Raw genomic sequence first — 13,890 nt, forward strand, 5'->3', positions numbered from 1 at the left:
CTGTAAAATGTGGCAAACCGTCTCAGTAGCCGAATATCCGCCTCAGCATGTTCTCAGCTCCACCGAATTCGAGGCGTTTCCGATCGTTGACGGTTTGGCATCGATCCACGACCTCGACAAGGAGTCTTGGCTGGTACATCTACTACTCACCTGAGTCCATTAGAATACACTCCTCTCTTTATTAATTGTTTGTGAACTCCTTCAGGAAAGTAGGCGATCATGTTGTGAAAACGAGCCCTAAACCTGGCGATACATTCCGACGCCAGCGTAGCTGTCACGAGCGGCTCGTAGCCTGTCCTATCTCTGAGGTCTTCCGACCTGCGTAATAGGATTTGGGGAGTAGAAACCGATAGTTTGCACACTCCCAGGCAGCCATCCTACACGGGTGCGTAGATGAGTTCGTTGAAAGTGTGCAGATGGAGGTGCAGTATTTTCTTAACGTACTGTCGGTTAATCCTATCCAGGCTTCCCAACAGGCCCTTAGTAATTTTCGTCCACATTAATGAGTACAGAATCCGCAGCAGAAGAAAAACCTTTAAGAGGGAACATTTCTCGTTCGACTTTAAAAGCAGCGCTTCCAGCCGCTGTAACCAAACCGAGTAGTTAGTTAGGTACGGCTTCAGTTGCCCTTGGCTGTCGTAATCATAATTCAAGTACCGGACCGGGTTTGGGTCTGTGCTGTGATATACCTACTTGTGGAACCTGGATGTTGACATCAGTCCTTGTAACAGGTATGACTGTGCCCTTGATCTTCCTTTCAACCAAGACATAACATTTCGTAAGGTTAACTGCCATGTTCCGGAGCCCAAAAAAATCCACCTCCCTATCGACCAGCACCTGAAAGTCCTTGTCGTTCTCTGACAGGATGACGACGTCGTGGGCAAAACCTATCACCCAATATCGTACTGCACCTGCCATCGGACATCCAAATTTTAAAGCTGTCAGGTTCTCTACCAGGTTGTCCAGGACGATGTTAAAAAGAATAGAGCTCATAGGATCCTCTGACGAACCACTCTATTGATAGAAATTGGAGCCGACATCGCCTGACAGACGTGAAACACTCTGGACGAAGATATAAGTGTCGCTTGTTTGCAATCAGTTAGGTAGCGGGGTGCTTGGACTCGTCGAAACCTCGCAGAATACAGAACTGAAAAACGGTATCAAAAAAAAATCTCAATCCCATTGACATCAAACTGTTTCCTAATCCTCCCTGCGTTCTATCATTAATTAACGTGTCGGGGATGAGGGAGTTGGCGAGAAATCCATTAATCCTTACAAATCTTCGCTGGTTGGCAACGACCGACCAAGTTGGAAAGCTCATTACTGAGTAAGAAAATATTAAACACGATATTCAGCATGATGTTACTGCAGGGCAGCACTGCCGGAATCGACAGAATGAGATCAACCGGGCGAAATATTACTACACATACGAGCTCTACAATTTGGGGCCAGTTAGATGCTTGTGTGTCTTGAATTGAGTGGATATATGTATATCGAATTTGCTCCGAAAGACAGCTTTCTCCTTGCCATTTTGTCAAGATACCCATTACTTGTGTATCAGCGTATCAGAAATGACCCTAGTAATTTTGTGGTTGCCGCTTGGACTATAGCAAAAAAATGTTGTTTGCTGATCGTTACCTACCATTTACAGGACCGCAAGTTGGCACTAAAACGCGAAAATCCCTAAATTAAGTAAAATAATTATCGTAGCACACGCTAGAGGTTCTAAATGTAAGCATCCATTCCAACGATATAGAAACTGCGTAAAAGCGTTTTCTAACATTTCATACGTTCTAGAATGTGGAAAATAAATCTACCGTTTCCGTTTGTCCGTCATCTGTTTTCTGTTGTCAATTATATTAGACAGAAATTACTACGCAGAGTCCTGTGAATATTTAGGTTGTATTTTATAAATATGTAGATGGATGGTAAAATGCTAACTAAAATTGGTTCAATAATTCGGTGGTGTTCATCCCATAATCCGGTATCATTTCTAAGTCTACAATTTCGGGCTGTGAGACTGCAGTCCGGTGGTACCATTCTTACACAAGCACTTACTTCCGAGACAATTTTCCGTCGGCGGTGCCCTTTATACCCAGCACACTTTCATAGAATTAAGCGTGCAAGATACCAACTAACGTCACGAGCTCACGAGTCACCTTCGCTCGTCGCTTCTTTTCCTCCTTGAGAGGGGTGCGATTTTACCTATTATTTGTTGCGCTCTCCGCTCGCACGCAGTGTATGCTCACTTGTATGAAAGAACGTCTTCCCGCCATTTAAAAAAAAACCACACACAACGTAGGTTCCTTTTGTTTGTTAGACGATCACAGCCAAGGCCAAATTTTGAATGTTTGAATTTTTCGCGAGCCCAAACTTTTTCAAGGTCAATTTAAGGCGCGAAGTTTGGGTTATCACAGTGTTTTTATTTATTTTTATTTTTTATTTTATTGGTTAACGTTACCCAACAGGCCCTGGAGGCCCAATTACAGGGTAACGGGGGACATACACAACACCCAGAGCAGGGCGGGAATCGAACCCACGACCCAAGGTGTGGCAGGCAAGCGCGATGCTACCTAACCCACCCCGGGTCCGGGTGTTCTTAGTGTTACAGTGGTAGGTATTTAAAAGTGTCTTTAATTTGAATTGTTTCAAAGTGGTTTAAATCAACTGGAAATAATGATAAAAGTTTGAAAAATTTTAAAAATTTATTCTGTGAACAAAGCAGACAAGCAGTATTTAGAATAAGAGATTCGATCTTGTGGTTATTGAACCATATCTCACCACCCATTATGTGTTACCTTCAGTGGCGGCTCGTGACTATTTTGGTTGGGTCGGCCAGCAGTGAGTGACCCAAAATTTTAAGACATAGAATACAAGAAACAGGGACCTCAAGTTAGTCATTATCTATAATTTGCTATCTGTATGGTGTTAATTCATATAGTCATAACAACTTGGTGAAACAAAATAAAAAATATTCTTCAAATAGGTATAAAGTAAAGCATATATACAATATAAGCCATGTATAATATTAAAATAACGACAATAAACTCAAATAAAAATGAAATTAACATTCACATTATAAAGTAACACATTCTAACAAAAAATATAACATGAAACGTCAACAACTATTTATTAGTAAAAAACAAAATTAAAAAAGTAAATTGGAAATTTTTATAAACCAATTCAATGCGTCTTTGTTTTGTATTGGCAAAGTGGTCAATTACTTGATTATAGAACTTTTGATCTTCCGTTAAGTTTGTAAGCAGTTCTTTTTCTATTGCTAAAACGAATAATTTGGATAATCGATTTTGACTAATGGAGTTTCTAGTAAAATTTGTAATTCGCTTTAAAGCTGAAAAACTGCGTTCAACATATGCTGATGTGGATGGTATATGATTAAAATTAAAGACAGAAATAATTTCGGAGGCTACCACATTTTCGGAAGTAGCATATCAGGAGCAGGGTTGAGAAATTAGGAAGATGGCAAAAGAGCACGGTAACTCAATATGTCAATCGTACCAGAGGACCAGAGGCAAAACTCTTTTTCTGAAGTTTTTTGAATTTCTTATCAACATCATATCCAAAAATTAAACAATACCAACAAAATAGTTTGTTTTTTGACTCGCTCCCCGTCAGCCATTCATAATTTTCATACCATGCTGTATTAAATGCTATTGCACTGGAGCTGACATTATTGTTCCGTGCTTCGATTAACTTTTGCATGCGCGGTTTCGGACGGCCCATTTATTTTATATACAATGAATTGATCATCGTACGTTAAAAGCCGAAAGTCATTGCTTAATTGATGTGTAACAGTATCAAAATTTAAATCAGTTACTAATTCTCTTACTAACTGTTGTCATTGTTACTGAAATTAGAAACGAACCTAAACCAACAGTTAATTTCATCCACGTGAAGACTGCAGAAATTCACAACACATATACAGATAGCGGCCAGCCGGTGCTGGTAGTGGAGAACCGCATGGAAAAGTGCACGGCAGAAGTGCAGTGATGGAACGGAATATTCTATGGTTTCGTTGCTATTGCATTCTAACTTATACAAACAGAAGGTGATAGCGCTATAACAACTTGATGTACTGCCGAAAGGCCGGCCGATTTTACCAGACATTTGACCAATCACTGCTGCTATTTCTCTTTAATTCTGCTAAACAGAGAGCGATAGCAGATATGACATTCTGCGACGTTTATTCTTGTAGTCGGCCGGCCTCAGCTACTCCTCCTCGGAGTAAAAATATTCAAACTTCCTGGCACGATTTGTGCTTTCGAACGAAAGTGAATAAATTAGATAACATTAGATTGGATTTTTAATTTCTCGATTTTTCAGTTTTTGACGTTTCTAAGTTTTCAATTTTTTGATTTTCCCATTTCTCGACTTTTCAGTTCTGGATTTTTCAATATTCCGATTCTTCAATTTCCCAAATTTTTACTTTTTCGATTATCTAATTTTTTAAACTTTTAATTTTTCAATTCGTCGATATTTTGATGTTTCGAGTTTCAGTTTTTGAATTTTTCCATGATCAAAATTTTTCGATTTCTCACTTTTTCAACTTTTCGATTTTCCAATTTTCCAATGTTTCGATTTTTGAATTTCTCGATTCTTTAATTTTCCGATTTTTGAATTTTGGGTTTTCGATCTTTCGATTTTTTAGTTCTTCGATATTTCTATTTTTCAATTTTTAAAATTTCACATTTTTTGTTTGTTCAACTTTTCGATGTTTCGATTTCTCAGCTTTTCAATTTTTTAAATTTTTAGACTTTCCGGTTTTTCAATTTTTTCGATTTCTCGATCAATCGATTTTTTGATTTTCGTATTTCTGGATTTCTCGACTTTTCAGTGTTTCAATTTTTCGATTCCTCTATTTTTCGATTTCTCGACTAATAGATTTTTTGATTTTCGTTTTCGTATTTCTCGATTTCTCAGTTTTTCAATTCTTCAATTTTTCAGGTTTTTGATTTTTAAATATTCCAATTTTCCGATTTTTCTATTTTTGAAACTTTGGATTTTTGATTTCTCGATTTTTCAATTTTTGACGTTTCTAAGGTTTCAATTTTTTTATTTGCCCACTTCTTGATTTCTCAACTTTTCAGTTCCGATTTTTCGGTTTATCAATTTTCCGATTTTTACTTTTTCAATTTTCAAATTTTTTAATCTTTAAATTTTTTAATTTTGCAAATCATCGATACATATTTCTATTTTACGGTTGTTTCGAATTTTTACATTTTCGACTTTTCGGTTTTTTGGTGTTTCGATTTTTCGTCTTCTCAGTTTTAGAGTTTTCAATTTTTCGATTTTTTTTTTAATTTCTCAATTTCTCGATCTTTTGATGTTTCAGTTTTTGAATTTTTCGATGTTCCGATTTTTCGATTTCCCACTTTTCCGACTTTTCGATTTCCCAATTTTCCGATGTTTGAATTTTTGAATTTCTCGATTTTTAAGAGTCCTTCGATGTTTCTATTTCTCAGTTCTTAAAATTTTACATTTTTTATTTGTTCAATTTTTCGATGTTTCGATTTCTCAGCTTTTCAATGTAAAAAATTTTTCGACTTTTCGGTTTTTCAATTTTTCGATTTCTCGACCTTTCAGTGTTTCAATTTTTCAGGTTTTTGATTTTTTAAATATTCCATTTTTCGAATTTTCCACGTTTCGATTCTTCATTTTTTGTTGCATTTTTCAATTTTTCGAAGTCGATTTTTTATTCTTTCGATTTGATCAATTCATTCAATTTTTTTTATTTTAGATGTTACAATTTGGCTTGTTTCGATTTATCAATTTTTCGGTTTTCCAACTTCTCGAACTTTTGATGTTTCGATTTCTCGATTTTTAAATTTTCCGATTTTTCTATTTTTAAGCTTTGGATTTTTGATTTCTCGATTTTTCAATTCTTGACGATTCTAAGGTTTCAATTTTTTATTTTCACATCTCTCGATATCTCGACTTCAGTTCCGATTTTTCGGTTTATCAATTTTTGGAAATTTCAGTTTTGGGATTTTTCAATATTCCGATTCTTCAGTTTTCCGATTTTTACTTTTTCGATTTTCTAATTTTTTAATCTTTAAATTTTTCAATTTTGCAAATCATATTTCTATTTTACGGTTGTTTCGAATTTTTACATTTTCGACTTTTCGGTTTTTTGGTGTTTCGATTTTTCGTCTTCTCGGCTTTAGATTTTTCAGTTTTTCTATTTTTTTTTAATTTCTCAATTTTTGGAACTCCTGGATTTCTCGATGTTAATGCTTCGATGTTTCAGTTTTTCATTTTTCGATGTTCCGATTTTTTGATTTGTCGCTTTTCCAACGTTTTCATTTCCCGATCTTTTAGTTCTTCGATACTTCTCGATTAACTGATTTTTTTAGTTTCTCATTTCTTGGATTTTCGACTTTTTAAGGTTTCGATTTTAGGATTTCTCAATTTGTCGATGTTTCCATTATCCATTTTGCGTTTTTTTTAGTTTTTCTTTCACTTTTAAATTTTTCGATATTTCAGCTATGGGATTTTTCAATACTTCTATTTCTTGATTTTTCGACTTCTCGGTTTCATTCATTCTTTTTAGATTTAAAATTTTTCAGTTTCTAACTTTTTGATTTTGGCCGATTTCGATTTTCAAATTTTAAGATGTTTCACACCTTAATTTTTCGATTTCCCAATTTTTGGTCATTTCAGTTTTGGAAATTTTGAATTCCTCGATGTTTTAGTTTTTCGCTTCTTCAATTTTCCGATATTTTAAATTTAGGTTTTTGATTTCTCAGTTTTTTAATTTTTCGATTTGACGATTTTCTAATTTTTTAAATCTTTAAATATAAAATTTTTCAATCATCGATATTTCTATTTTAAGGGTTGTCGACTTGGTTTTAGATTTTTCAGGTTCTCGATTTTTCGATTTTTGAAACTTCTCAATTTCTCGATCTTCTTTCAGTTTTCCAATATTTCTATGTTTCGATTTTTGAATTTCTCGATTGTTTAGTTCTTCCATATTCCTATTTTTCAAAAATTTTACATTTTTCGTTTGTTCAATTTTTCGACTTTTCGATGTGGATTTTTAATTTTTTTCAATTTATTCAATTTTTTAATTTTTCGACTTCTCGACGTTTCGAATTTTCTCTTTTCAATTTCTCGATGTCTCAGTTTTTAAATTGTCCGTTCTTCCTATTTCTCGACTTCTGGATTTTTCGACTTTTGGGCTTTTCGATTTTCAAATTTTGCGATGTTTTGATTTTTCAATTTTTCGATTTCACAATTTTTCGTCATTTCCGTTTAGGAATTTTTCACTTTCTCGAGGTTTTAGTTTTTCATTTCTTCAATTTTCAGATTTTTCTATTTTTCTACTATTTTAAATTTTGGATTTTTGATTTCTCAATTTTTCTATTATCCGATTTTTCAATTTTTGACGTTTCTAAATCTGCAGTTTTATGATTTTCACATTTTTCGAATTTTCGATTTTTCAATTTTTCGATATTTCAGTTTTGGGATAGTTCAATATTTCGATTCTTGAATTTTTCGATTTGACGATTTTTACTTTTTCAATTTTCTAATTTTTTGATCTTTCGATTTTAAATTTTTCAATTTTTTGTTTATTTTCGATTTTTTGTTTTTTTTTTTGATGTTTCGATTTCTATTTCGATTTTTCGACTTCTCGGTTTCAGGTTTTTTAGTTTTTCGATTTAATTTTTTTTTATTTAAAATTTTTCGGCTTTTCGACTTTTCAGTTTCTCGATCTTTTTATGTTTCAATTTCTCGATGTCTCAGTTTTTGAATATTTCGAATTCCGATTTTTCGACTTCTCGGTTTTTCGAATTTTCGGCATTTGGGCATTTCGATTTTCAAATTTTTCCATGTTTTGATTGTTCAATTTTTCGATTTTTTAAATTTTGGATTTTTGATTTCTCGATTTTATTTTTCTAATTTTCAATTTTTGACATTTCTAAATTTTCAGTGTTTCGATTTTACAATTTTTCGATATTTCAGTTTTGGGATTCAATATTTCGATTTGACGATTTTTATTTTTTCGATTTTCTAATTTTTTATTCTCTAAATTTTTCAATTTTTTAGTTCATCAATATTTATATTTTACGGTTTTTCAGTTTTTCGATTAATCGGGATCTCGATCTTTTGATTTTTTAATCGTTCAATTTCTCGTTTTTTTTTTTATTTTCTAATTTTTCGATTTTGGCTTATTTCAATTTGGCAATTTTTCAATTTTTGGAACTTCTTGGTTTCTCGATCTTTTGATGTTTCGATGTTTCAGTTTTTGAATTTTTCGATGTTCCGATTTTTCGATTTCTCGCTTTTTCGACTTATAAATTTTCCAATTTTCCGATGCTTTGATTTTTCAATTTCTCGATTTTTTAGATCTTAGATATTTCTATTTCTCAGATTTTCAATTTTTAAAACCTTTGGACTTCTCGGTTTTTCAATTCTTCGATTTCTCGATTCATCGATTTTTTTATTTTCGTATTTCTGGATTTCCCGACTTTTTAGTGTTTCAATTTTTCAGTTTTTCAATTTTTCAAGGTTTTGATTTTTTAAATATTCGAATTTTCGATGTTTTAGTTTTGGGAATTTTCAGTTTTTCGATTCTTCAATTTTTCGATTTCTCGATTAATAGATTTTTGATCAATTCATTCAATTTTTTTAATTTTAGATTTTACAGTTTTTAACTTTTCGATTTCTCAATTTTTCGGTTTTCCAACTTCTCGAACTTATGATGTTTCAATTTCTTGGTTTTTCGATTTTCGGCGTTCCCATGTTCCCATTTTTCGAATTCCCAATTTTTGGTCATTTCAATTTTGTAATTTTCCAATTTCTCGATGTTTTAGTTTTTCGATTTTTCAATTTTTTAAATTTTGGATTTTTGATTTCTCGCTTTTTCAATTTTTGACGTTTCTAACTTTTCAATTTTTTTACTTTCCTATTTCTCGATTTCTCGACTTTTCAGTTCCGAGTTTTCTGTGTATCAATTTTTCGATATTTCAGTTACGGGATTTTTCAATATTCTAATTCTTCAATTTTCCGATTTTCTAATTTTTTTATCTTTAAATTTTTCAATTCATCGATCTTTTGATGTTTCGATGTTTCAGTTTTTGAATTTTTCCATGTTCTGATTTTTCGATTTGTCACTTTTCCGACTCTTCGATTTTCCAATTTTCCGATGTTTCGATTTTTGAATTTCTCGATTCTTCAATTTTCCGATTTTTGAAATTGTGGATTTCCGATTTCTGGATTTTTTAGTTCTTCCATATTTCTAACTTTCTTTTTTTTTAATTTTACATGTTTTGCTTGTTCAATTTTTCGATGTTTCGATTTCTCAGCTTTTCAATTTAAAAATTTTTTCGACTTTCGTATTTCTGGATTTCTCGACTTTTCAGTGTTTCAATTTTTGGATTTTTTAGGTTTTTGATTTTTTAAATATTCAATTTTTCGACTTTTCAGTCTTTCGATTTTTCAGTTCTTCAATTTTTCCATTTTTCAAGTTTTTGATTTTTCGATTTCTCGACTTTTCAGTTCCGATTTTTCGGTTTATCAATTTTTCGATATTTCAGTTTTGGGATTTTTCAATTTTCCGATTCTTCAATTTTCCGATTCAATTCATCAATATTTCTATTTTAGTTCTTTGGAATTTTTATATTTTCGATTTTCCAATTTTCTGATGTTTCGATTTTTTAGTTCTTCGACATTTTTATTTTTCAATTTTTTTAAATCTACATTTTTTGTTCCATTTTTGATGTTTCGATTTCTGAGTTTTTCAATTTTTAAAATTTTTCGACTTTTCAGTGTTTCGATCTTTCATTTTTTCAGGTTTTTGATTTTTTAAATATTCGATTTTTCGAATTTCCATGTTCCAGTTTAGATTCTTCAATTTTTGTTGCAACTTTCAATTTTCCGATGTCGATTTTTTATTTTTTCGATTTTTCGAAAAGCATTTGGTTATCTATTAGGCTGCGTTTTAGGGACGAAGAAAGTTCTGTTGATTTTTTATTTTTTCGATTTTGTCTTCGACTTCTCAATTTTACGGTTTTTCGCCTTCTCTTCTCTCTTCTCTCGATCTTATGATTTTCGATTTCTCGAAGTTTCAATTTTTAAATTTTTTGATTTTCCAATTTTTCGTCATTTCTGTTTTTGGAATTTTTTAATTTCTCGATTTTGTGTTTTAATTTTTCGACTTCTCAATATCTGTATTTTTCAATTTTTCGACTTTTAAATTGTTTGATTTTTCAATTACTCAGTTTTTCGATTTCTCCATATTCCGATATTTCAATTTTTCGATATTTCGACAAGCATTTGGGTATCTGTTAGGCTACGTTTCAGAAGCGAATGAAGTTCTGTTGAAATAACCTTCGACCAATTTTTGTTATAACTCAGCAAAATTTTGCGATGACGTCACAGCTTTAGTAGGGCGAGTTGACCACCTTTCGTGAACGATAATTTTAAAATACGTTGAAAATTTCACAATATAGACACACTGACAGAAAAAGGGGACCTACTTTTCCGTATATTCTAAGAGCGGCGAAAACACGCACTATGTAAATTATTCTTTTTAGACTGATTACCTTGAGATACACAGCCCCCGTGAAATGTCTCTTCTGGAAACGCCTCCAGATGATCACAATAGGGGAGCGTCTGGTAAAATTGCTGGTGGACCTCAATTTCGAAAATCACCCCATCATAATCCACTGCTTCTCCAACGGCGGCGCTTTCCTGTACCAGAATTTTTCTCTGGCACTTGAGAAAAGCCCAAAACCTATACAAGTAAGTGAAAACACACAAATCCCCCGTTTTTTTTAGTTAATTTCTTGTTCTACTGAATTGTTTTAGATAAAAGGGGTGATTTTCGACTCCGCTCCCGGCAAGAGGCGCATCGTGAGCCTATTTCGTGCCATTTCGGCCATCCTCGGTGGAAAACCTCTCTACAACATCCCCATGTCGGTCCTCATGACCATGTTCCTGTCCATGATATGGCTTTACGAGGTAAACCCCATAAACCAATCCGCTTTCACGCAATTTTCGCCCGTAGGTAATTAGCAACTATATCAACCCCAAGACGACATTCCAGTCCAACCCTTTAGAGAACTTAAAGGACGAGAAAAACACGTGGCCGCAGCACTTCATCTATTCCAAGAAGGATGTCCTGATTCCGTTCACCATAAGTATTGACGTGTGTCGTGGCTCATTTAATTTGTTTTTTTGAAGGATATCGAATATTTCGCCGACTATCGAAGATCGCTGGGTGTCGACGTCACGAGTCTTTGCTATGAGGGCAGTCCACACGTCAAACACTACACGGAACACAAAGAGAGCTACGTAAACAGTGTATGCAATTTTTTAAACAAGTGTCTCAACGGCACAAACTGAAATTCCCCGACTCTCTGTAGTATCGATTACACGCATGTTACCACTTCGTTACGGTTTAGGTTCATAGGCGCTATTTTTTTAGAAATTTGTTATTGTATGCACAACTTTGTTAGGCATTTTGATCTAAATTATGGTGCTATCAAATGTATATTTATTTTGACTTATTAAAAAATGTGATCAAGAGGGCGTTTGAATGGAGTGCGCATGCGTAGAGGGCGTGGCTAAGTCATGTGACCTAACCTCAAAATCAAGTCGAAAGAATACAAATATATTACGCACATGAAGATAATTCACAATGATGATATGTTAGAATTAGTTTATAAAACATTGACTTAACAAGAACACAATTCCCTCTCGTGAGAATAAATACCTAACCTAGTCATTTAAAATCGAAAATGGGCTTCACTGACCGGTCCACGTTCCGGAAATACGCATGAAGGGCGATTCTCTTAGCCGAGATCCTCTTAGCCGGGTCATACACCACCATTTGTTTCAACAAATCCACGGCATCTTTGTTCATATTTTTCACTTGTGTTTCCAAATTGTACGAAGTCCAGCGCGGAAAAGTGGCTTTGTAGTCGGGCAGACTGGACACGTTGGGCCACAAATCATCAGTCGGGGTTCTCAAAACTCTAAATTTGGGTTAGGTACCCCGCGAACCGGCCACACTCACCTGAATATCTTAAACAATTGGTCTATCTCCGAATCCCCTTGGAACAACGGGCGTTTGGTGGCCATTTCGGCGAAAATGCACCCCAGCGACCAAATATCAATGGGGCAAGAGTACTTCTCGGAGCCCAGGAGCACCTCCGGTGCTCGGTACCACAACGTGACCACTTCATGGGTGTACACCCTCACGGGGATCCCGAACGCCCGCCCCAGCCCGAAATCGGCCACCTTGATGGTACCGTCGCGCGTTATGAGCAAATTCTGGGGCTTCAAGTCCCGATGTAGCACGCGTCTTTGGTGGCAGAACAAAATCGCTTCGTTTATTTGGAAAAGATAGCTTTTGACTAGCTCAGGCTCCATGTACTTGCCTGGATTTATATTGTCGAGGTAGTTTTTCAAGTCCATTGAGAGAAATTCGAAGATTAAATAAAGGCTGGAAAAGACAAGTCAACATCGGGGAGCCCGTGCACAACCACCAACCTTTTTTCCTCCATCATGACGTCCTCAAGCGAGACCACATTCGGGTGGCGCAGCTCCTTTAAAAGCGAAATTTCGCGGATTGCCGTCGCTGGAACCCCTTCCTCCTCAGCCTCCAGTCTACAAAATCAACACACTTGTAAAATCTTTCACCGAAAGCGTCCGTTGTACCTGATTTTTTTCATTGCAACGAGTTGGCCAGTCTTTTTATTTTTACCCTTATAAACCACGCCGTAAGTACCTTCGCCGATTTTTTCGATTTTGAGAAAATCGTCCATGTTGCTCGATTGCTTCGACATTGTTGTTTATCTGAAAGAAACACGAAAAAAGACCCTACAAGGGTCAAACTTAACCCCTTTTCCAATCAACCGAAAAGCGCGTTTTTAGTTAATCGGTCGCACGAATCGCGCCTTACACACCTCTAACTACCCACTTACTTGCGATTTGAGTAAATTAAATTAATAATTTACGAGTTTTGAACAAATAACGGCTTCTACTAAAAACATGGAGAAAGAAGTTTGACGAATTTGAACCGACCAATCACCTTCGAACAACAAACAAAAGTCGTTATCCTGCTCCGACTGACCTCAATTTCGGTCGAGCTGTCTCTTTCTAGTGACAGTTGGGCGCGGTGCCAACAACTGGACGAAATATCCCCAAAAACAGTTCAAACACGTTTCAAACGAATAATAAATAATAGTTTCGTGTGTTAGTTAAGTTTGCGTTTATTTTGTTTATTAAAGTCAATTGCATTGCAGAATAAATACAAAAGTTAATTACTTAAGTGAACACTTTATGTTAATACCAAGCTGATTAATTATCACTATGCAACACTAAAAAATTCACAGAAAGTTCAGATAGTGTTTGAGGTTGGGTATACTCCATACACTAAAGAAAAAAATGTTTTGTAGTCATATCACATCACAAAACATAGATAACGGGTGTTTTGTTTTTCTTGCTTTATGGGACACTTGATTGCATTTAATCGTAAAAATATCGCTTTTATGTATCCACCCATGTTTGCAGACTTCTGTTGGTGTCTTCAGAGGGATACTGCGAGATCTCGCTGCAATAGGAATGCCAATCGTTCGGAAAAAAAGACCTTTTTCAATGAAAAATGAAGTATTGTTTTATTAATTTTGTATGATTTCAAAAAATTCAATAAACACTTTTCATTTTGAAACCTGATGTGATAGGTTGGGTAGCTATACTCCATATACTAAAGAAAAAAATGTTTTATCCTCATATCACATCACAAAACATAGATAACGGGTGTTTTGTTTTTCGTACTTTTTGGGACACTTTATTGCATTTAATCGTAAAAATATCGCTTTTATGTATCCACCCATGCTTGCAGACTTCTGTTGGTATCTTCAG

At 34.5% G+C, this 13,890-nt stretch overlaps 2 protein-coding genes across 2 annotated transcripts; one reads left to right on the forward strand and one right to left on the reverse strand.

Moving 5' to 3' along the window:
• The first annotated feature begins 10,208 nt into the window (after positions 1-10,208).
• On the forward strand, positions 10,209-11,548 carry LOC135143319 (transmembrane protein 53-like). Its single transcript, XM_064075180.1, has 4 exons — positions 10,209-10,764; positions 10,831-10,983; positions 11,030-11,151; positions 11,206-11,548. The coding sequence occupies exons 1-4, from the start codon at positions 10,615-10,617 to the stop codon at positions 11,318-11,320; spliced, it is 540 nt and encodes a 179-aa protein (XP_063931250.1). The 5' UTR covers positions 10,209-10,614; the 3' UTR covers positions 11,321-11,548.
• A 71-nt stretch (positions 11,549-11,619) lies between these two features.
• Positions 11,620-13,068, reverse strand: LOC135143318 (cyclin-dependent kinase 1-like). The gene is made up of 5 exons (XM_064075178.1): positions 12,951-13,068; positions 12,685-12,846; positions 12,517-12,633; positions 12,041-12,469; positions 11,620-11,999 (listed from the first exon to the last, which is right to left on the reverse strand). Exons 2-5 carry the CDS (start codon positions 12,810-12,812, stop codon positions 11,747-11,749), a joined length of 927 nt encoding a protein of 308 aa, XP_063931248.1. The 5' UTR covers positions 12,813-12,846; positions 12,951-13,068; the 3' UTR covers positions 11,620-11,746.
• Positions 13,069-13,890: the final 822 nt, after the last annotated feature.

The sequence above is a fragment of the Zophobas morio genome, unplaced genomic scaffold (genome assembly GCF_036711695.1).
Source record: "Zophobas morio isolate AGI-343-1 ecotype UQ-CSIRO unplaced genomic scaffold, CSIRO_AGI_Zmor_V1 ptg000058l, whole genome shotgun sequence".
Lineage (NCBI taxonomy): Eukaryota > Metazoa > Arthropoda > Insecta > Coleoptera > Tenebrionidae > Zophobas > Zophobas morio.